The sequence below is a fragment of the Echinops telfairi genome, unplaced genomic scaffold, assembly GCF_000313985.2.
Source record: "Echinops telfairi isolate 266 unplaced genomic scaffold, ASM31398v2 ScPeMD7_7400;HRSCAF=8409, whole genome shotgun sequence".
Taxonomy (NCBI): domain Eukaryota; kingdom Metazoa; phylum Chordata; class Mammalia; order Afrosoricida; family Tenrecidae; genus Echinops; species Echinops telfairi.
In genome coordinates this window covers 42,623,194-42,644,435 of record NW_022111300.1, presented here as the reverse complement: position 1 = coordinate 42,644,435, position 21,242 = coordinate 42,623,194, and the positions used below count along the sequence as shown (strand labels likewise).

Sequence of the window (21,242 nt, the reverse complement as noted above, 5' to 3'; positions counted from 1 at the left end):
TGGCTGGGCACCTCCTGTGCCTGGGGTTGCCCTCATTTGAGGTTGACTGGATAGCAGCTAACAAAAGCAGAATTGAGAATGGATCATATTTCCTGTTTCGCTTCTTTAAAAAAAACCTTTTTATCATGAATTAGGCGATGGTTTACAGTCCAAGCGCATTTTGTTTCATAGTATTGGTTCCAGGGCCCCAACTGTAATATGATGCTTCCTATTTCCTCCCGGTGTTTTCAGTTTCCATTCCTCTTTCTTCCCTAACCACTCTGAAATCCGTGCTTGGGAACATGCCGCCCTATGATCACAAATGATTGATTATTCTGAGAAGTGTGGACCTCCCTGGGATTCTCAAAACTCATGGCTATCCTGAGATCAGCCACTTGATTCTTACTTATCTGACCATTAAGACAGGGTAGAAATAACCATGTGGGTTTCTGAGGCTGTCAGTCTTTATGGAAGCTGAAAGCCTCACCTTTCTCCTACAGAGCAGCTGGTGGGCTTGAACTGCTGACCCTATAGTTAGCAGCCCGAACATAAGTCACTATACCCCCAGGGATCCTTCCCTGAAACGACTGTGTCCTTGTTGTTGAGAAATGGGAATCAGATCAGTTCCAGGCCTGAACAGTGACTAACAGCCAGAGTCTCAGGAATTGTTCTGGTCTCCCTTCAACCACTGAGCCTAATCTTTTTTATGACTTTGTGTTTTCTTCCGCATCTTTCTCCCACGCTGTCTAAACTCACTGTCACTGAGTTGATTCCTATAGCACTCTATAGGATGGAATAGAATTGCTTTGGGTTTCCAAGACGAATCTTTAGACAGCAGAAAGTTTCATTTTACACCCTGAGGGCAGGTTGGTGGAATTTGAACTGCTGACTTTGGGCTTAACTGTTCAAACACATAGCCCATGACGTCAGGGCTCCTGACCACACTCGCTAGAAACTTCTAATTAATCTATTTCAGAGCAGTTGGTGGTGTTAATCCAGGCACCAGCTAGTTTTTTCTGGTCTCAGGACATGGAAAGTGGTGCTCCAGCAGTCTCTTAGTTCATTACACTAATTGTCCCAAGCATCTCTGATTTCTTCCCTTCTCTTTCTACTAGGCAGGCAGACAGTTCGTTACATCTTAGATGGCTGCTCATGAGCTTTTAAGACCCTGGTCACTTCTAACCCAAGCAGGATGTAGGACCTGGCCTTTGTGAACTGGGTTCTGTCTGTTGACCTCTGGTGTCCCCTGAGACGACGGTCTCAAGGCCATCGGCTTAGTGGATCAAAATCATAGAAATCACTGGAATGACACTCAGAGGCCAGACATTCTCGCCATGCCTCCATCCCCCCACGCTGAGCCATTTCCCTTGCTGGTGGGGAGCCAGGCCCACGTTGTAACTTTGATGTCAGGATCCAGCCATGGGAGGGGTCAAGTAGTCCTGTGCATCAAACATCAGTTTGAGAGCCTGAGCTACCTCTCATGAACCCGACCTGTGGTTGCGTCTTGGCTCAGCCAGTCATTACGGAGAACTTTGGAAAGCTAGCAGTTGAGGGTGAGAAGCCCATGTGATTCTTTCCTCCTCGGAGATCTGCCTGCCTCCTGCGGCTGGGGAGTCTTCCATGGTGACTGCCCCAACGCGCTCCTGGTACCATGGAGGCTTCCTGTGGCCTGTCGCTCCCCGGGCAGCTGTTCAGGAGACACATCCAAGCAGCTGCCTATTTGCACTCCCGGTGAGCTGCCTACCACTTGTCAATTCCAGATAGGCCGTTTGCACAGAGCTTTGGTTTTACAATGGCTTCTATTCCTGCAGTCCTCGATACACTCTCTTGTGCAGCTGATAATAAGGAAAACAGGTGAACTGCTAAGTTTCACTCAAGTTGTCCACTTAGCTATTTTTACCCCAGTGTGAGCTGATTCAGCTCTCTCTGTCTGCCTCCCGAGAACAGAGGAGATCAGCTTCTTTTCGAACACTAGCGCAGAGGAGATGCCTGTTTCCTTCTCCTCAGAAGTCCATCCAAGTCCCCCTTCACGTTGTGGGTCAGGATCTTGAGAGACGCGACTTCTTGTCTCCCGACTGAGTCGTTCGGAGTTGCAAACCCTCCTGGAAGGGTCCGTTATTGCAGGTCTCTGTTCGTGGTGCTGTACATGAGGCTGAAATTCCGGGCTTGGGTGAGGAGGAGACGTAACACCAATCTTTGCCCCTGCCCTTTAAATTCCAGTTGTAGAAACTGCTGTAGGTAGAGGGAGGAGACCATGGCAGAAATAATGGCCACTCTTCAAGAAAATTCGACCTGGACGAGCATCCGTAGCAGGTTCAGGTGAGAAATAGAGCCCATTCGTTTCATGGATTTTGTAAACCTCTCTCTTTGGGGGATTCATTTTTAAAAAAAGAAAAAGAAAGAAAGAAAGAACCCTAAGGATATGGCTTTGTACAGTTCTTCTTGGGGGGGGGGGCAGGGAAGCCACACTACAACTGGCAACTTCTCACAATACCAGGTGCATTACAGATTGGTGTGTGGGCTTTTGTGAATTGGTTGCATATAAATGAGGAACATTTAAATAAAAAGGAGATCTAGAAACTTTCCCTCGTTTGGGGCTTTTATTTATAGCAACACACGCACACTGTTTTTCCCCCTTCCCCTGTGAGCCTGTGCTGTGGCTGTCCAGGAGGACTTATGTAAAGTGCTGTTGCCGCCAGTGCTTCTGGTGCCTTAAGCTCCTCCTTCCTGGGGAAACCATGTGAGACTGGGGCGGGGCTAAGGAGATGGGGTAGCCTGAGGAGGGAGCGGGCTCTGTAGAAGCATGGTGCTTTGCTGGAAAGGAGTGGGCAGAGCATGGAAAGTGTGCATTTAATCCCAGCCGGGTAGTGAGCATCAATCAGCCGGGTAGTGGCCTAATGCCCATAATTATTAAAGAATGGACTTAATTCTGACTCAAACACAGATAGAGCACTGGAGATGGTTTGAAAAACAAAAGCACATGAAAACTGTGCCCGTGAGCTGAGTTTTTCATATGACTTGGGCTCCCCAGTAGCTCCCGGTCTTGAGGAAATAGTTAAGCATCAATTAAACCCTAAGACGATCGTGTCCTCAGCACCTAAGGAGAGCTGGAGGAGAGGAACACCGCGGGCACGTCTAAGATTTTCTGATCTAAGATCAGAGTTTTCCCAGCCTTCCCACTCAGCCGCACGACATTGTCTTCCTCCAGTGGTTCGCAACCTCCCTCATGCTGCGACCCTTTCATACAGTTCCTCACGTTGTGGTGACCCCCAACCATCAAATTATTTTCATTGCTACTTCATAACTGTAATTTTGCTACTGTTATAAATTGGGTGACCCCTGTGAAAGGGTTGCTCGACCCCCAAAGAGGTCACAACCCACAGGTTGAGAACCGCAGCTCTAAACAAACTCTGGGCTATCTTCCCAGGGCAAATACTAGCCAAGTGCCAGACACATGCAGTCTCTCTTTCCACCCACACCTGCTGGGCCATGCCACCGGCTTCTCACCCTCTACCCTGCTCAGCTCAGTGATTCTGCTCAGTCCCATCTTGTTATCTCTGAGCCACTCAGATAAGGACAAGGACGTTTGGACTTTCCCGGCTTTGTGGCGGTGTCTTTTCTTCTCCCACTCTAAGGAAAGTGCACTGAGGATGCATGTCACCACCTTGCAATTGCTCATTTCCACCATCTCATCACAAAACCAAATACCAAATTCCAAACTGAAGTGATTCCAAGTCATAGCACCCCTGTAGGGCAGGATAGAACTACCCCAAGGCTGTCAGTCTGTCTGGTAGCAGACTGCTGCAGCTTTCTCCTGCAGAGCAGCTTCTGGGTTTCAACCATCAACCCTTCGGTTAACCACTGCACTACTCAGTCTCCTTTTGCTCAGCACATAGACTAGGAATACCTGAACAAAAGCCATAGATAACTACAAGAAAAAAAATTTTAAGCATGTAGTAGGATATACATTTGCCCTTTTTAACTTTTGTAACATTTCTGAACTAATTATTTCCTCCGTGTATTAGTACTCAGTAGTTATCACCACCACCTGTCAGTGTGTCATACTGCATTTTGATGGTTTTCATGTTGGGAAGCAATGTCACCGGTATTTCAAATGCCATCAGTGTCACCCATGATGGACAGATTTCAGCAGAACTTCTAGATCAGCGGTTCTCAACCTGTGAGTTGCGGCCCATTTGGGGGTGAAATGACCCTTTCACAGGGGTTGCCTAAGACCATCGGAAAACACATATTGCTGATGGTCTTAGGAACCAAGACACAGCTCCTTTATCCATCTCCAGGCGGGTCCGGCCACATGCAGATACGCCCACAGAGGAGTACCCGGGGTGAAGACTCTTACCCATGCTACACCATGCTTCAAGACAAAATTTCAGTTATTTGTAATTAGAAATAAATATTTCACAGTATGTAGTTACCTATTGTTTTTGTGATGAATCACTGTTTTAATTATGTTAAATTTTGTAACAAAGAAAATACATCCTGTGTATCAGATATTTACAGGATGATTCATAACAGCAGCAAAATGACAGTGATGATGCAGCAACGAAAATAATTTCATGGTTGGGGGTCACCACAACATGAGGAACTGTATTACAGGGTCGCGGCAGGAGGAAGGTTGAGAACCACTGTTCTAGATGAAGAATGACTAGGAAGAAGGATCTAGCAATCTACTTGTAAACACTCCTCAGTGGTCACAATTCAATGGACCACGGAATACTGCATAACACTTCAGCTCTCACCTACTTGATATATCATCAAGAGGGACCAATCACAGGGGAAGAAGAGCATAGAAGGTAAAATGGAGCACCAGTCCAGGCAAGAGAAACCCTTAGGGAGATGGGTTGGCACAACAGCTACAATAATGGGCCACACAGATCAACTATCATGAGTGCAGGGCTGCGCAGTGTTTCAGTCTTCCATACATGGATCAGACTACCAGAAGTTGGAGCCAACTTTAGGGCAACTAACAACAGGTAATACATGTCTTAGCCCCACAACTAGATGGTGAACTCTATGGTTGGCTCATGTCAGACTTGCTTATATTCTGACTCTAAGTAATTATGGTGCTTTGTACAAAGTAGGTCCTCAATGGATTCATTGTTGATTGACTGATTTGTGATTTTCACCCCAGAACTGTGCCCTCAAGGACTACTTGGTTATGGAGACTAAGGGTTAAGCACAATTGGTTCTGCACATCTCCTTTTGCCACACGGAAATCTTCAACTGACTTCCAACGTGTTCACCCGTACTAATGGAGGAATTTTTAAGTTTTAAATAGATGTGACAATACTTAGCATTCATCTAAAAATCATATAATGGTTGTTCATTGTAGACAAGACCAGCTTATATCTAGAGAGCTCCACAGTGAATGATGTTAGAAAGAGGACTGGGCTCCTTGCTCTAGTGAAGGGCTCATTGCTGGGTTGCAAGGATTCTTTAGGAAGTATGGACCTGAACTCACAGAATCATAGGAATCCAACTAACTTTATAATTTTTCAGAAGGTCATAACATACAAGCCCATAAAAAGCAGTGTTATTCAATGGGCATTTATAGACCATATAGATTTGGGAATGTTTGTGCATATTGTTTTTCATAAAAGTCTCTGTTATCTCCTGGAGCCTATAGATCATTAGGAATGGTGAGAATCCTAAGCGGTTTGGGATTGTGCACTTCAATATGAAGGCTGAGGGAAATGAGGCTGTTTGGCATGAGAAATAATTCTAGATTCTGAGGTGGCAATCTTAAAATATCAGATGGAACTGTCTTGTGAAAGAGAAAAGCTTTGTTCTGAGAAACACCAGTGGGCACTACCACCACCTGTGGGTAAAGGTACAGGAAGAAGAAGGAAATTTGCCTCAACCTTAGAAAGGATTTTCTAATAAAGTGACTGGGCAGGGTTCAGGTAGACTGGGGGAGGCATTTCTGGTTCACAGGTAAAATTTTCCCTTTGCAATCTGGCAACTGGGGTCATGAACAGCTACCACCCCTCTGGCTTGCATGTTGCTAGGACGTTAAACGAGTTTCAATAGACCTTCTAGACCAAGACAGATTAAGAAAGAAAGTTGGACCAATACTTCTGAAAGTCAGCCAATTAGAAGACTATGGGCACATGGATAACGGGCATGGTGCAGGGCTGGGGCAGAGTGTTCTCCCACTGTGCCAGGGACTCCAGGAGTTGAAGCCTGGCTCAAAGGCAGCTACTGACCACAACAGGACTATAGAGTCAAGATGTCTTAGCTTCTTAGTGCTGTGATAACAGAAATACCACCCAAGGGTGGCTTTCACAAACGTCTCCCAGTGTAGGAGGCTAGATTTCAGGACCTGGCTCTAGGCAAAGTCTTTTCTCTTTCTGTGTTGGCTCTGGGGGCCGGTTCTTGACTTTTCAGCTCTGTTCCTCGGTTTCTGGGTGATCTTCCTGTGGTGTGTATTTTTCCTATTGGCTTTCCTTCTCTGGTCTTTTTGTATCTCAAAGTTGATTGGCTTAAAAGACACCCTACACTAAAAAGGCCTCATTAAAATATGAGGTCAACCAAAAATCCAAACTCACTAGCTGATTCTGACTTCTAGCAAACTGAAAGGACAGAGTAGACGCCCCCTGTGGGTTCCTGAGATGGCAACTCTGGGGTTACATCCCCAGGTATTAGGGTGTATGATTACAACACACCTTTTGGGAGGACACAATTCAATTTATAGCAGGAGGTGGGAGTCAGATCACCAAAACTCCTTCCAGCTGTGGGATCTAGGACCCTGAGGTAGTTAGTTTATTGTGCCAACCTGGCCAATAAACACATGTGGGGTTAATTGAAGGGCAGAGGGATAAATGGCTCGGTGAGCCTTGCCTTTCTAGTTCTCAGGTTTCTTGCTTTGTGATGGTCGGACCAGGCTGCACCTGCCTTAGCCAGTTCCCTGCTTCAGCTGACAAGGGTCACTTCCTGCAAGACATTCCCAAGGTGAAGCCGCATGGACCTATCCCCATGCAGCCCTGGGTGCTGGAGCAGCCGTGTGGAGACCCCTGCCAGTGCTGAGATGCTTACACATTCACTGACTCAGCTTTCCTCCTGCAGTCGACATCGTTGCTTGTCTTTGTGAGATAGAGGAGGGCTTTGTGGATTGGTGTTGGACATATGGGTTAATGTTGAACTTGTGGGCTTGGGCAGCACTGGGTTGGGATTTTTTTTGAAGTGCACTCACCCTTTATATAAAACTCTCTCGTATACATATGAGTTTCTATGGATTTGTTTCTCTAGTGTACCCAGACTAACACAGACCCCTTTCCTCTTGGTCCGTTCATTATGAAAGAATGGAGTTCATTAGAACGCCGTGCACAGCCACAGCACTTTCTGAGATGATTTCAAAAAGAAGAACTGGACACATAATCACAACTCTAACTGTAGTTGGTCATAGATATTTTTGATCTCTAATCTTGAAAAATGTTGGCGAATCAATCAGATCCCTAAAGGGAAGGTGGGTCTGCATGAGGGTCTTGGGTTAACACATGGAAAACCCACTGATCCTTACAGGGAGTCATCCAGCAGCAGGGGGTTGTCTCTGTAGATAAACCCGCGAGAGGGCCAGGGTTCATTATCTGAGGAGACTAACAGGGGGCAGTGTTGATTTGAGGGATCCAATAACTGCCTCTGTTCTTCATATAGCATTGGCTACCGTGAGCTACCCTTTGCATACCAAACTCAGCACCATCAGGTCAATCCCTACGTGTAGTGACCACATAGGATGGAGTAGAACTGCCCTTTTGAGTTTCTGAGACTTCAAATCTTTGCAGGAACAGACTCACCTTTCTCCTGTAGAACTACTGGTCGGTTTGAACTTCTGACCTTGCGGCCCGCAGCACATTGCGTAACGCACAACACCGCTAGGGCTCCTTGCACTTTGAGTCGTCTAGAGAAATTAATTCACCCTCTGCTGTCTCATCTGCTGGTGGAGCGGGCTGAAAGTTGGGCTGTTAGCCCCAAGCCAGCAGGGACAAACCACCGCTGCCCTCTGAGAGGTTTTTCTCCAGTCTTAGAAACCACGGAAACCCACAGGGGGGTTTGACTCGGTACTACAGGGTTGCTGTGAATCAGGATTGACTTGGTGGCAGTGGGTGGGTGGAGGCTTTCATCTGGGAAAGGGGGCAGGAAGAACCTTTTTAAAAACCACTAGAGAAGACCTTCAACGCACCGCCTTTGAGGTGATTCTGACTCTTAGCCACCTTCTCAGGGCTCCTAAGACCGTCAGCAGAAAGCCTCGTCCTTCTCCCCCAGAGTGGCCGCTGGGCTCACATTACTGACTTTCCCGTTAGCAGTCCAACGTGTCAGCCACTGCGTCACCAGGGCTCCTTAGGGAAGAGATCACGAGGGCCGAACATCCTGTTAATTGTATGGCCTCACGGCGTGAAAACAGCTCTCCGAGCAGCGTAAGGGAACAAGATCTGGCCTGCGAGAACAGTGAAGCGGCAGTCGCTGGTGAAGTGGAATTGTTTGTTCTAGGACTGGGAAAACAAAACAAAACAAACCAGTATGGCAGGGCCAGGGGTGTGGGTTTCCTCCTGTTTGCCTGAGTGCAGCTGGGTGTTTTGGAAAGCCTCTTTTTCTTGGGAAGCTATCAATGATTTGGTCCCTTGGAGATTCAACAAAAAAATAAAATGCATGCACGTAAGGTGGGTGCTGTTTTCACTTGTTATGAAACAGCTCCCTCAAAGCAGCAAGCAGAACGAAATCAGCTGAGTCTACTTAGCTGTTCCCAGTCCATTCATGAAAACACCCCACCGCTTTGTCTCTCACTGCTAGAAACGGAAGTCTCGCAGGGCAGACAAGGAGGTCTTCTAGTTGGAGTTCTAGCATCAGTGAACAGGGGACGGTAATGGACAAGTGAAGCCTCCCTGGCCTTCCACTGGCCCGTGGCCCCAGTCATCCTAAGCCTGATGGACACTCCTGGTTTCGCAGAGCGAGAAGCTCAGGGGTAGAGTGGCTCCAAGTAAACAAACAAACGGTCCAAACCAGTGGCTGTCGAGCCATTTCCAACTCCTGGCGACCCCAGGTGTGGTGGAATGGAACTGCACGGCCGAGGGTTTTCTCAGCCGGGGCCTTTCCAAAGCAGATCCCCACGCATTTCATCCAATGCATCTCTGGCTGGGTTTGAACCCTCAACCTGCTAGTGCATGGCTGAGTGCTTCACTTGTTGCACAACTCAAGGATGTCAGGACCCGTTGCCAGCGGAGACCAGTCCCTGGAGGAGGATATCATGTTTGTTAAAGTAGAGGGGCAGTGACAAAGAAGGCTCTTAAGAAGATGGATTGATACAGTGGCTGCAACCTAGGGGCACTTGTGAGCATAACGGACGACCAGGTACTATTTCCGTCTGCTGTGCACAGGGTCACTATGGGCCAGGACTGAGTCAATGGCACCTAACAACAAAACCACAACAGCAAGGATGTCGGAGTGGCTCTAGTTCATCAAAGCCTGATGAACTGAGCGCCTTACGCATGACAAGCGAAATACACTCGGGGAGCTTAGTGAATAAGAAGTGAAAGAAGACAGTTATTGAGGCAATGGTTTAGGTTTAATTGCATTTGATGTAGACCACCCTTTAAAAATAGTTTGGTTGGTTAAAGGCTTCACTAATTTATGGAAGATCTGTTTCCGTCCCGGGAAGTTAACAAGTCTGGACTAAATCAAGTAAACCAGCATAAATCTTAGCCGATGCCTAATTTTAGAGATGTCTGGTCCTTGGAGAAGTTTTGCCACAGCCAGATGGGTTGGGAGACAGCATCTGAGGATGGGAAAGCATGAGGTGGTAAATGGAAGGGCTAAATCGCAATAGGTTGAACATGTTTTTATGTGGCTGACAAATTCAGAGCAAAAATAAATCACATTGTGGGAAGACTTGTAGACGGTGAGGTTGAATCCCTGGGGGAGGCTGCCGAAGTCTTGAAGGCTCAAGGTACAAATGGCACAGATGTTGTAAAACGCAGAGCGTGTTCTCCCTATAAGCTGTCCAGGATCAGGGAGGGTCATATCAGTGGGATCATTAGTAGCAGGTCATTTAGCCTTGAGGGATTTTGTTTCTTATGTGTTTAAGGTGGAGTCTCTGGTTGGTGTAAAGGGAAAACATGATCAGCTGCTAGTGCCGAGGTTGCCTGTTCAAGTCAATCCAGGGGTGACTTCAAGGAAGGGCTGGCGATCTAAATTTTAAAAAATCAACTACCGAAAACACTTAGGAGCACAGCTTTTCTCTAATACTCACGGGGGTGACACGAGTCACAGTTGACTGGAATACAACTGGTAAATGTTCAGTGTGGAAATTTCCCTTCCTTACTGGTCATAGTTCTCGGTGACATCATGAACACTGAGAAGCATCCATTGCATTGCTTAAAGCAGTGGTTCTCAACCTTTCTAATTCCGTGACCCTTTCATACAGTTCCTCATGTTGTGGTGACCACCCCCCAACCATAAACTTATTGTTGTTACTACCTCATCACTGTCATTTTGCTACTGCTATGAATTGGGCGACCCCTGTGAAAGGGTTGTTCGCCCCCCAAAAGGGTTCATGACCCACAGGTTGAGAACCACTGGCTTCGAGGAAAAGCGCCTCTTCCTCTGTGATGTTGTTGGACTTTTGTACGTATGGTGCTTTGTTGTATTTATTTGCTCACATATCAATCTCTGCTTCCAGGCTGTTCCCAATGGAAGGACGATGTCTTCATCATCTCTGTATGCTGCTGTGTGACGGGTATGATAACAATTGATCTGAAAGGATCAGGCTGGGTAATTGTAATGATAAACTGTAGCCTTGAGGTTCTGGAATTTCACATTGAACTCACTGAATGCACTCTGAAGAATGAAATACTCATGTTGGCATGATCTGTCTGCTGCTCAGAAACATGGCTTCCTGTGCACTCATGAGATATATTATGGATTATTATTATTATTATTATGGTATTCTGGGCAAAGAGAGAACAGGAGCATAGAGACTTTCAGAAGCTCTCAAATAAATACTTAGGTCATATAAGTTGGAATCAACTTGAAGGCATTTTTATTTTTAAATTTCCTAGAAATTAAGATCTCTAAATCAGATTGTAATACATTTTAAGCTTAAGGTTGTGGTAGATCTAAACCATGTTTGTTTAAAGCTGTGTTTCCAGACCATCAGAATCTGAATTATTGGCCTCATATGGATTCTTACGTCTCTGTCCTAGACATATGAAGTCAGAAGGTCTGGGTGTGAGTCCAGCATCTGCATGCAGGTGACTCCAATGCACCTTAAAGTTCGGTACTCACTGGGCACAGGAAGCTTTGATGGGCTTGGCATGGGGAGGTTGTCATCCACAATGAGATGATGGTAGAGTTTGATGACAGGCTTCTTTGGAGTGTGAAAGACCCGTGTGGTGATCCTAACTTAAATGCTTCTTTGCTGTGTAGCTATGGACAAATGGCTTTATTCTCTATACCCCTCTTTCCTCATTCTGTGAAATGAGGATCATCATGTTCTGCTTGTTTTAGAGGTTAAAAAGAATCTAAGGAATATAGAGGAGTTTTCAACAATTGATAGTGGGCATGGTTACTTCTTGCTTCCCTCTTTTTAATCAGCCATCAGAATGAAGTGCTCCCAGGGCTCCCAAGGGATTTTTCCTGGAGGAGGGAAGGAGGAAAACTTCCTAGTGAGAGTTTTCACAGGTCTGGGATGAATGGGCAAGAGGTTTGGAGAGCAGAGAAGCCAAAGAATGATTTCCAAAGTATATTTTCTGCAATTTCATTTCACAGAAAGATTGCTGTGAAATATTTCTAGCACATCAAGAAATTAAGGAAGATCCATGCCTTATAAAATGTCCAATTATTTTTAGGTTTTTAAAAATATGCATAAAGTTTTATATGAAAATAGAGAGAATTTATAGTATATATCATCTGTTCATCACGCAAGGAATGCTGGTAGCATAGTAGGTTACATATTGGTGTGCTTGCTAACCACACATTCAACAGTTCAAACCCACTAGCTACACTATGAGAGAAAGAAGAGGTTTTCTTTTCCCGCAAAGATTTACAGCCTCAGAAACACTAGGGTTTTTACTCTGCCATGTAGGGTTGCTATGATTCTCAGTGAACTCAGTGGCAGTGAGTTTGGTTGGCTGTGGATCTATCACCCATTTTCAGTGAGTATCATTAATCGATTGGCCATCTTGTGTCATCTAGACTTATTCTTTCCCCTAGAACTATTTTAGAGCAAATCCTTGACAACTTATCATTTCATACACAGATATTTCATTAGTATGTATTTCTTTCTAATCAACAACAACCAAGCTCTCTGCCATGGAGTTAATGCGGACTCACAGTGGCCCTCTTGGGTATCCGAGGAGTAGAGAGTACTGTTGACAGTACTGTTGACTGTTGAATCATTTTCACTGATTAAACACAGTTTATTACTGAACTGCACTTTCACCTTCACACGGATTATGTCAAAGAGCTGGAACAAGTGGGAGGATTAGGGAGGAGAGGGAGAGGCACCCCTCAGGAGCCGGGACTCCTGGCGGGCTTCCCTGGGCCAGGGCAGAGGAGGGAGCATCAGGCTGTCCAATCTCCGGGGCCCCAGCTTTTTTATTTATTTATTTTTTACCAAAAACTCCAAGTTTATTATGAACACATTCTAACATGTATCAAGTTTCTAGCTGGTCGTTTTGAGTCTCAAATACAAACATCACATTACTTAGTATTGATTAAAAGGAAAGAAAACAGTGGTGGTGCTGGTTCGTGGGTTGAGTCCAAGATGAAGTGCAGACAAGTGTTACTTGGGTGGATCCGTGTTGATGCCGTACTCCTCCTTCAGAAGCTTCAGCTGTTCCCCCTTCTTCTTCGTGTCCGTCTTCTGAAAAGCCCCGTTGGCATTGTAGTACACAACCACAAGGTATCTGTTACAAACGTTGAATCCCGACAGGTGATCACACGCATTCTTGGCATCAAAGATGTCTTCATAGACCACGTAGGCCGTTCCTCTCGTTTCAGGTGTGTTCCCCACTGTGATTTGACGAATAGGTCCATATTTTCCAAATATATCATACATTTCTTCAGCTGTGATTTTGTACGGCAAATTTCTTATATATAAAATCCGATTCACTTCAGGCGGAAGCCGAATGTTCGCCCTCTTAGCTGCTTGCATCGCCATCTTGGCTTACTGATGTAATGACCGCAGCTAATACTGGAATCTTCGGGCTATCTACTTAGAGCACAATAATGTCAGAGAGTCTTTCTCCCGAGAGCTACTGTTGTTTTGGACTGCTGACCATGTACATCCCAGCCCAGAGAAAACCACTGCGCCATCAGGGTGCCTGTCTCTGAAATAGCAGGTTTAAAAATAGCAATAATAATACCGTTATCAATCTGAAAAAAAATCTTATCTAAAAATTTAAAAATAATTATTTAATATCATTATTGCATATAATAATTTAAAAATTCAACAGTTGTTTTGTTGTTGTTAGAATTATAGTGTAAGATTGATATATTACAATTAATTGATAGTTTTCTTGTTTTTTTAAAAATAATTTTATTGGGGTCTTGTACAATTCTTATCACAATCCATCCATCCATCCATTGTGTCAAGCACATTTGTACATTTGTTGCCATCATCATTCTCAAAAGATTTGCTTTCTACTTGAGCCCTTGATATCAGCTCCTCATTTCCCCCCTCCTTCCCTACTCCCCTTCCCTCATGAACCCTTGAAAATTTATAAATTATTATTATTTTGTGATATCTTACACTGTCTGACGTCTCCCTTCACCCACTTTTCTGTTGTCCATCCCCCAGGGAGGAGGTTATATGTAGATCCTTGTAATCAGTCCCCCCTTTCTACCCCACCTTCCCTCCACCCTCCTGGTATCACCACTCTCACCACTGGTCCTGAGGGCTTCATCTGTCCTGGATTCCCTGTGTTTCCAGTTCCTATCTGTACCAGTGTACATCCTCTGGTCTAGCCAGATTTGTAAGGTAGAATTGGGATCATGATAGTGGGGGAAGGAAGCATTTAAGAACTAGCAGAAAGTTATATGTTTCATCATTGCTATACCGCACCCTGACTGGGTCTCCACCCTCCACTCACCCTCATTTACAATGATACGATTTATTGTTCTTTGATACCTGATACCTGATCCCTTCGACACCCCATGGTCACACAGGCTGATGTGCTTCTTCCATGTGGGCTTTGTTGCTTTTGAGCTAGATGGCCACTTGTTTATCTTCAAGCCTTTAAGACCCCAGACACTATATCTTTTGATAGCTGGGCACCATCAGCTTTCTTCACTATATTTGGTTATGCACACATTTGTCTTCAGTGATCTTGTGGGGAAGGTGAGCATCATGGAATGCCAGTTTAATAGAACAAAGTGTTCTTGCATTAAGTAAGTACTTGAGTGGAGATCCAATTTCATCTGCTGCCTTAATACTAAACCTATAAATATATGCACGTAGATGTATTCCCCCACCATCCTATATAAATATATTTACATATGTACATACCTGTATTTAGACCTCTATAAATACCCCTTTCCTCCTTGTTCTTTCCTCTATTTCCTTTCACTTTCCTCTTGTCCCTCTATCATGCTCTAACTGATAGTTCTAAACTCTTGTTTTAAAGATAGGTTCTCCCTCCATATTGTTTTTTCACTTTACAATTTATTTGTTGAAGTGTTTTAAATTCTGTATGTGGCTAATCACATTCCAATGGTGTCTATTTCTCTATCATCTGTTTTTCCTATAACTGGTAGTAAGATATAGAGGTTTTGGGGATTCAAATTATTTTGAAAGAACTCTTGCTTGCTGGTTGTGTGTTTTCCTGACATTAGCCGCTTCATGTCGATTGTGTTGTGACATGAACTGCCATTGACAGAATATGCTATCTTGGTTTCTTAATTTAGTATCAAAAATGAATTTTACTTTCACATTTTATAACCTAAAATACATCAAGAAGAAGAAAATTTCCTTTATCAATATTGGCTCAGAAATTATTACTTGGTTCTTTAGTATTCTTCAAAGATATATACACAAACTCAAGGATTTAAATATGTTTAATGTGGCTCAATCCATTGCAATGATTAATTTTTATTGATCCTCAAATAATGCCATATTTAGCAGTGAAAGCCTCTTCAAAATGGCTTTTTGTGTTTGTTTGTTCTTAAACAGGATTCCAGTGATTTTGATAGCTTCTTCATGTGCTATTATGATAGGATAATTCCACGCTCTTCTTGTTGAGCACATTTTTTCCTCCAACCTGAACTCAATTATTTTTCTCAGAAAATGGTAATTATGAACCATAACTAATCCAGAGTCCTCATTGCTACTATATTCATTATTGTTTCTAGCTCTTTCTAGTGGACAATGCTAGAAAATAAGCATTTTTAGGATATTGTGATTCTTTTTTTTTTTAAGATATTGTGATTCTATTTCTATATTCATTATGCTCAAGCAAATTTGCTCACCTACTAAAGGAATCTTAAAATTATTTCTTTCTTTCCTTTTTTTAAAAGAAGCCCTGATGGTTTAGTGGTTAAGCACTGGGCTGCTAACTGAAACTTTGATGGTTCATGACCACCAGGTGCTCTGTAGGACAAAGATATGTCAATTCCCTCCCACAAAGATTGCCGCATGGGAGACCCTGGAGGTTTCCAGGGTTCTTCTCTGTCCTAGAGGGCAGTGCTGAGCTTCATGGGAACCATAGTCTATCCGTATGCCAGAATCCCAGTGTTTCAATTAGTGAATTTTATTCCACAATCCAAAATTTTTTTAAAAAGTGTTAGAATAAAATACAATTAAAATTATAAGTGAAAAAAAAGTTTAAGATGATTTTCGTAGTTCTTCTTGTCCCTAGGAATTATCTCATTGGACCGTATGGTCAACGTATGTGTTTTAAAGCCACTTAATCCTTCCTTGTGTGATTATGTTGCCTTGTCAAAACATAGATTCATTTGTTTCATTTTGCTTATGGAAGTTGGAGTTTGCATGTTAAATTTAATTTTGTTGGTGATTATGTAAAATATTTCCATGATTTTAAAAGCAAATCTTTAAAACAAGGTATGACTAAATAAGTCTTGCTTCTCTTCCTAGTCCCTTTACCTTGTTCCCTTATTGCACGATTAGGGAATGGTGTCAGGTTGGTGTCAGGGTGGTTCTGACCCATGATGATCTCATGTGCCACAGGGTAGGACTGGCCCATCAGGTTTTCTTGAATATATATGTATCGGCTCAAGGAGCCGTTCAGTGGGCTCACACTGCCAACATTTAGATTATCAGTACAGCACAGACCACTTGCACTAGCTAAGGAGTGCCAGAGGAGCTGCATGTGTTGTGTGTTGGGCTGTGACCAGCAAGGTCAGCAGTTTGAAAACACCAGCCTCTCCCTCTCTGCAGGAGGAAGAGGAGGTTTTCTAGTCCTGTCAAAAGTGACCATCTCAGAAACCCACAAGGGCAGTTCTCCTCTCTCCTCGAGGGTCCCTGTTAGTCAGACTCAGCTCGAATGCATTGAGAGAGAGAGTGCCATATGCAACACACTCACTTTAATATCATAACTATGGTTCCCTTTTTCATATAAGGAAATTCATGCATGCAAATATATACATACATATATATACACACACATGCATATATGCATATATGCTTACAGAGGCTTTATTAACATGTGATCATCCTGCATTTGGCATCATTGAACGTGTTTCATAGTCTGAAGAGGAATTTATAGATTGTATCAGCCATATGGGATACTACTGGACTTATGGACTTGATCTGGACTGGGCTGGGATGTTTTCTCAATATTCAATTGCTGTTGTAGATAAAACTCTTTCTCATACATATGTGTCTCTCTGGATTTATTTCTCTAGTCTACCCAGACTAGCACAAATGTTTAGCAGAATCCTCAGCCTATATGCCATAGATAGATGCCATTACATCCTCTCCACAGCTGTGAAAGTGAAGATTATGTCCAGACGTTGGTAGCTGTCCCTGGGTGTCAAATCACTTTGGGTTGAGAACCATTGGTTTATACATACATTTATAAACAGACTCATTTATATGTATGTTATTCAATTATCTTCACCTCTTCTCCCTACAGTCAGACTATCCTCATTGTCTCCATCTCACTTGCTTGCATCCAAGATAGATCCTAGAGGTTATTCCTTCGTGCTATGCAGGAACATTCTGCGCTCTCCTTCCCAGGTGCATCGTCTCTACATCTGAGCCATTCTGTATGTGAGCCTCCTTCCGGCTCTGCACACACGCACACCCAATCCCAAATCTGCTCGCACCGACTATGGTGATCATTCACAGAAAACTCCAACACGCCACCATCAAGTCAATGCTGATTCACAGTGACCCTGTGGGTTTCTGTGACCATAACTGTCTACGGCAGTAGATGACCCAATCTTTCTCCCTCAGAGCTGCCGGTGGTTTTGAATTTCTGACCGTGGAAGTCACAGCCCAAGAAGTAGCCACTAGACCACCTCATCAGTAAATCTTTGTGGGAGCAGAGAGTCTCATCCCTCTCCCTCAGAGCGGCTGGTGGGTTGGTTAGCAGTCTAATACTTACCTGACAGTTCCCAGACCCCTGAAAATATCTAACAGTCTACTAATAGTAAATTTAAGAACCTAATGGAAAAATTTAATAGCCATGTGATTGAACTATGGAATGACAATGATATCTTTATTAGCTCCCAATGAAATGTTTTTTGGGGAAAAAAAACCCAAAACAACATCATGAAATAACATGAACTCCAAAACAGAAATAATGTTAAAAACGAATCAGAACAAAAACAACCCCCCCCAAAAAAAACAAAATAAAAAGAAAATTTATCTTTGTTCTCACCCTACATATTCAAATTTTATTAAGTCCCCAAACAAATTTGATGGCCCCCCCTTTCTATCACTGATGATTCTTTAAAATGAATTTTCATTCTCAAAGCTAAAACAAAACAAAACAAAAAACCCCACCATGGTTGAGTCAATTTGGACTCAGAGTGACCCTGTCAGATTGAGGAGAACTTTGTCTGGTGGCCTTGAACCAGCTGGTCTTTAGGTTAGCAACACAATGTTTAACCTGCTGGGCTATGACGGGTCCTAAGGAAAAATTAAAATTTGGTTATTGCTGTCAGATGTTGTGGATATTCACTGACGTGCCCAGCAGAGTGCTTTGTCTAGAACAGCAGGTTTCGATGCTCCTCACCAAGTGACTGAGTGGGGTTTAAAAAAAAAAAAAGAAAGAAACTTGGAATTCCCAATACCTGCTAGGAGATAGCAACTAAACATGGTTGTTTCCCCGGAAGAACAGCTAGCCAAAATGCTTCAGGAGATGAGGTGGGACAAGGAGCTCCCTGGGCACCCAAACAGTTCTCTGAATGTGGAGTCTGAGGCCACCCCAGACGAGTTCCCTGCTGGGCCCAAGGAAATGAGCCCTGGCTTCCACCAGGGGCAGATGAGGAGGAGCGCTGGGCTTTAAAGTGATGATGGGCCATTTCTTTTCCAGTTTCACACAAGCCTTAGAGCACAGCAACTTGCTCTCCCTGACAAATGAGAAGGCTGGGCTCAAATTAATTATTTTGGCACTATTATCATACAGTCCCATTCAAGACATTTATTTAAAGCTGAATATTAAAACCTATTTATTTTCCTTTTGCCTCACCACTGCCCCCACCCTTTAATGGTTACATTATTAACGAATTAGTGCTGAAACTTCAGGAAAAGGCTCATTTCCATAAGAATATCACATTGGCAGTTTGAAGAAGTACAAACGTAGAAGATGCATCCTCTTCTGCATGCTGACCCCAGGAGACACAGTTAGAGGTCCTGCTGGCAGGGGTAGTGGGGGTGGAGGGGTGTGTGCTGAATCTGCAGAATGAAATAACCTATAAGGTAATATTGTATAAACAGGAGGCACACCACCTACTCATTCACGAAATGTAGGGCATCGCTTTTCCAATGGCTCTCCCAGATGATTTCATTTACACTTTTCCCAGTCTGATCAATGAAACCCACCCCTCTGAACACTTCCTTACGGAATCATTCATTTTTAACTGCTGCTGTTCGAGGTCTCTCTGGTCTACAGACCACAGGCCAACAGCACCACTCAATCAAGAGCAGTCTCAACTACACCGTTGTAGAATAGAACAGTCGGAGACATTTCTTTGGGCCAGTTAAAGTACCATCTTGAACAATGTTTTTGCTCTTGAGTAATTTTTATCTCTTGTTTCTCTGTTCCTCAGCTGAACATAACAAGATGAACATAACTGCTTGCTACTGGATTCTGCTTGTCTTTAATCATACGAAGATTGTCTAGCCCAGCCTACCTACTGCTTCACGCCGCACCCCCACCTCCCTTCATTAGAAGGTTCCCTCTGTTCCCATTTCCTCTTCTACTTCACTGTGAGCAGCTGGGCTATGTGCTTTCAGCAAATTAGCTGTAAAATAAAGCAGCCTCCCCCCCCCTTTTTTTATAGAGTGTTTTGGGAGAGAAGGTGGGTAGAGAAATTATTCTACTATAAGCCAGTGTGGACAAGGATCCAATGAGTAGAGGAAATAAGCCTGTGAGAAGGTTCACTAACACCGATGAGCCCTAGTTAATGCAGTTCTCTCTGGGGGCCCCTATTGCATCAGTCTGGATACTTCCTCTCCAGTGTTTCAGCAATGGCATGTCCCCCTGCAGCTCTCCATTCTCCCAGACAACCACCAAATCAAGTCCCGCTCATAACGCGTGTTCCTCTAAAGATTGAAATCCGGCTGCTGTCTCCAGGTTGCTGGCCTCTCTTTTGGAATATGTGCTCAAAGGCAACAGCACCTGTCACAGTTCTTCATCAACGTGAACAGGCAGGCAGACTCTGAAACGGCGCGTGGTCCCTAGAGGAAAACTAGCTCTAAAGAGAAATGAAAATAAGTGAGAGGAGATAGAAAGAGGCATTGCACAACAGTGTACAACATTGCACAACAAAGGCCTGCTCTTAGCACTCCTGGGCCTCTTGGGCTCTGTGGCAGGGGTGGGCGGGATTGCTTTTGAGACATCAGTAGACGTTCCATGTGGTGCAAAAGGTGAACGTGGTCAGTGGTTAACCGAGAGAATGGAGATGGAAGTCCACCAAGAGTTGAGCAGTCTTCCCCCAAACCACCATCGAAATTCCTCTGGAGCACACCGACGTGCTACATACCGGGTCACCCTGAGTTGGCGTGAGCTCCGAGGCCCCTGGTTTTGCTTTGGCTAAGGACAGTCCCCTGGCATGCATGGGGCTCCTCCTCCTCACACTGCTGAATGGCCACACACAGTAAGACTCTTTGTCAGGTCCAGGAAAGTCCTTCATCCTTGAGTCGCCAGCATCCTTGACAAGGCGATGATAAGTATCATCACCCAGCCTCTAGTGACACTATAGGGGAAGCATGGGGCTGCTAACCTGGAGAGGGGCAGTTCAAACCCATCAGCCGCTCCTGGGGAGAAAGATGAGGCTGACTCTGCCTGTAAAGATTTATAGTCTCAGAAACTCTAGGGAGTAGTTCTCCTCTATCCTGTGGGGTCGCGAAGAGTTGGAATTAACTGGAGAGCAATGGGTTTGGTGTTTGGGGTTAGCCTCTTTCCTGGTGGAATTTAAATTAATATCTTCTCACTTTCCTCTCTGCTCGGCTTCACATAGCCACAGGTAGAACTCAGAGAAGGTTGTCGGGTTATTTTACTCTCCCTCCTTTACGGAGGGAAAGGGAGGCTTCCTTGTCATTTGCTAGACATTTGTTACACTCCGTGATTGTCAAATTTCTTTTAAGCACTGATTTCCCCTGCCCTGCATAAAACACGTTAGTTGACATTTGAATATATAAAATAGCAAAAGTAACATTTGCATAGCTTCCTTTTTAAAAAAGTAATTTATAAGTTTATGGGACTATAAAGGAGGTTATATGTAGATCCCTGTAATCAGTTCCCCCTTTTTACCCCACCCTCTCACCACTGGTCCTGAAGGGATCATCTGTCCTGGATTCCCTGTGTTTCCAGTTCCTATCTGCACCAGTATACATCCTCTGGTCTAGCCGGATTTGTAAGGTATAATGGGATCATCATAGTGGGGGAAGAGGGGAGGAAGCATTTAGGAAATAGAGGAAAGTTGTATGTTTCATCATTGCTGCACTGCACCCTGACTGGCTCATCCCCATCCCAGATGCTATATCTTTTGATAGCTGGGCACCATCAGCTTTATTCACCACATTTGCTTATGCACCCATTAGTCTTCAGCAAGGGACTATA

The 21,242-nt window shown here is 44.2% G+C and overlaps 1 protein-coding gene across 1 annotated transcript; it reads right to left on the bottom strand.

The window, feature by feature from the left end:
- Positions 1-12,601: 12,601 nt before the first annotated feature.
- On the bottom strand, positions 12,602-13,213 carry LOC101652283 (splicing factor 3B subunit 6-like). Its single transcript, XM_045296295.1, has one exon. It carries the CDS (start codon positions 13,151-13,153, stop codon positions 12,776-12,778), a length of 378 nt encoding a protein of 125 aa, XP_045152230.1. The 5' UTR covers positions 13,154-13,213; the 3' UTR covers positions 12,602-12,775.
- Positions 13,214-21,242: the final 8,029 nt, after the last annotated feature.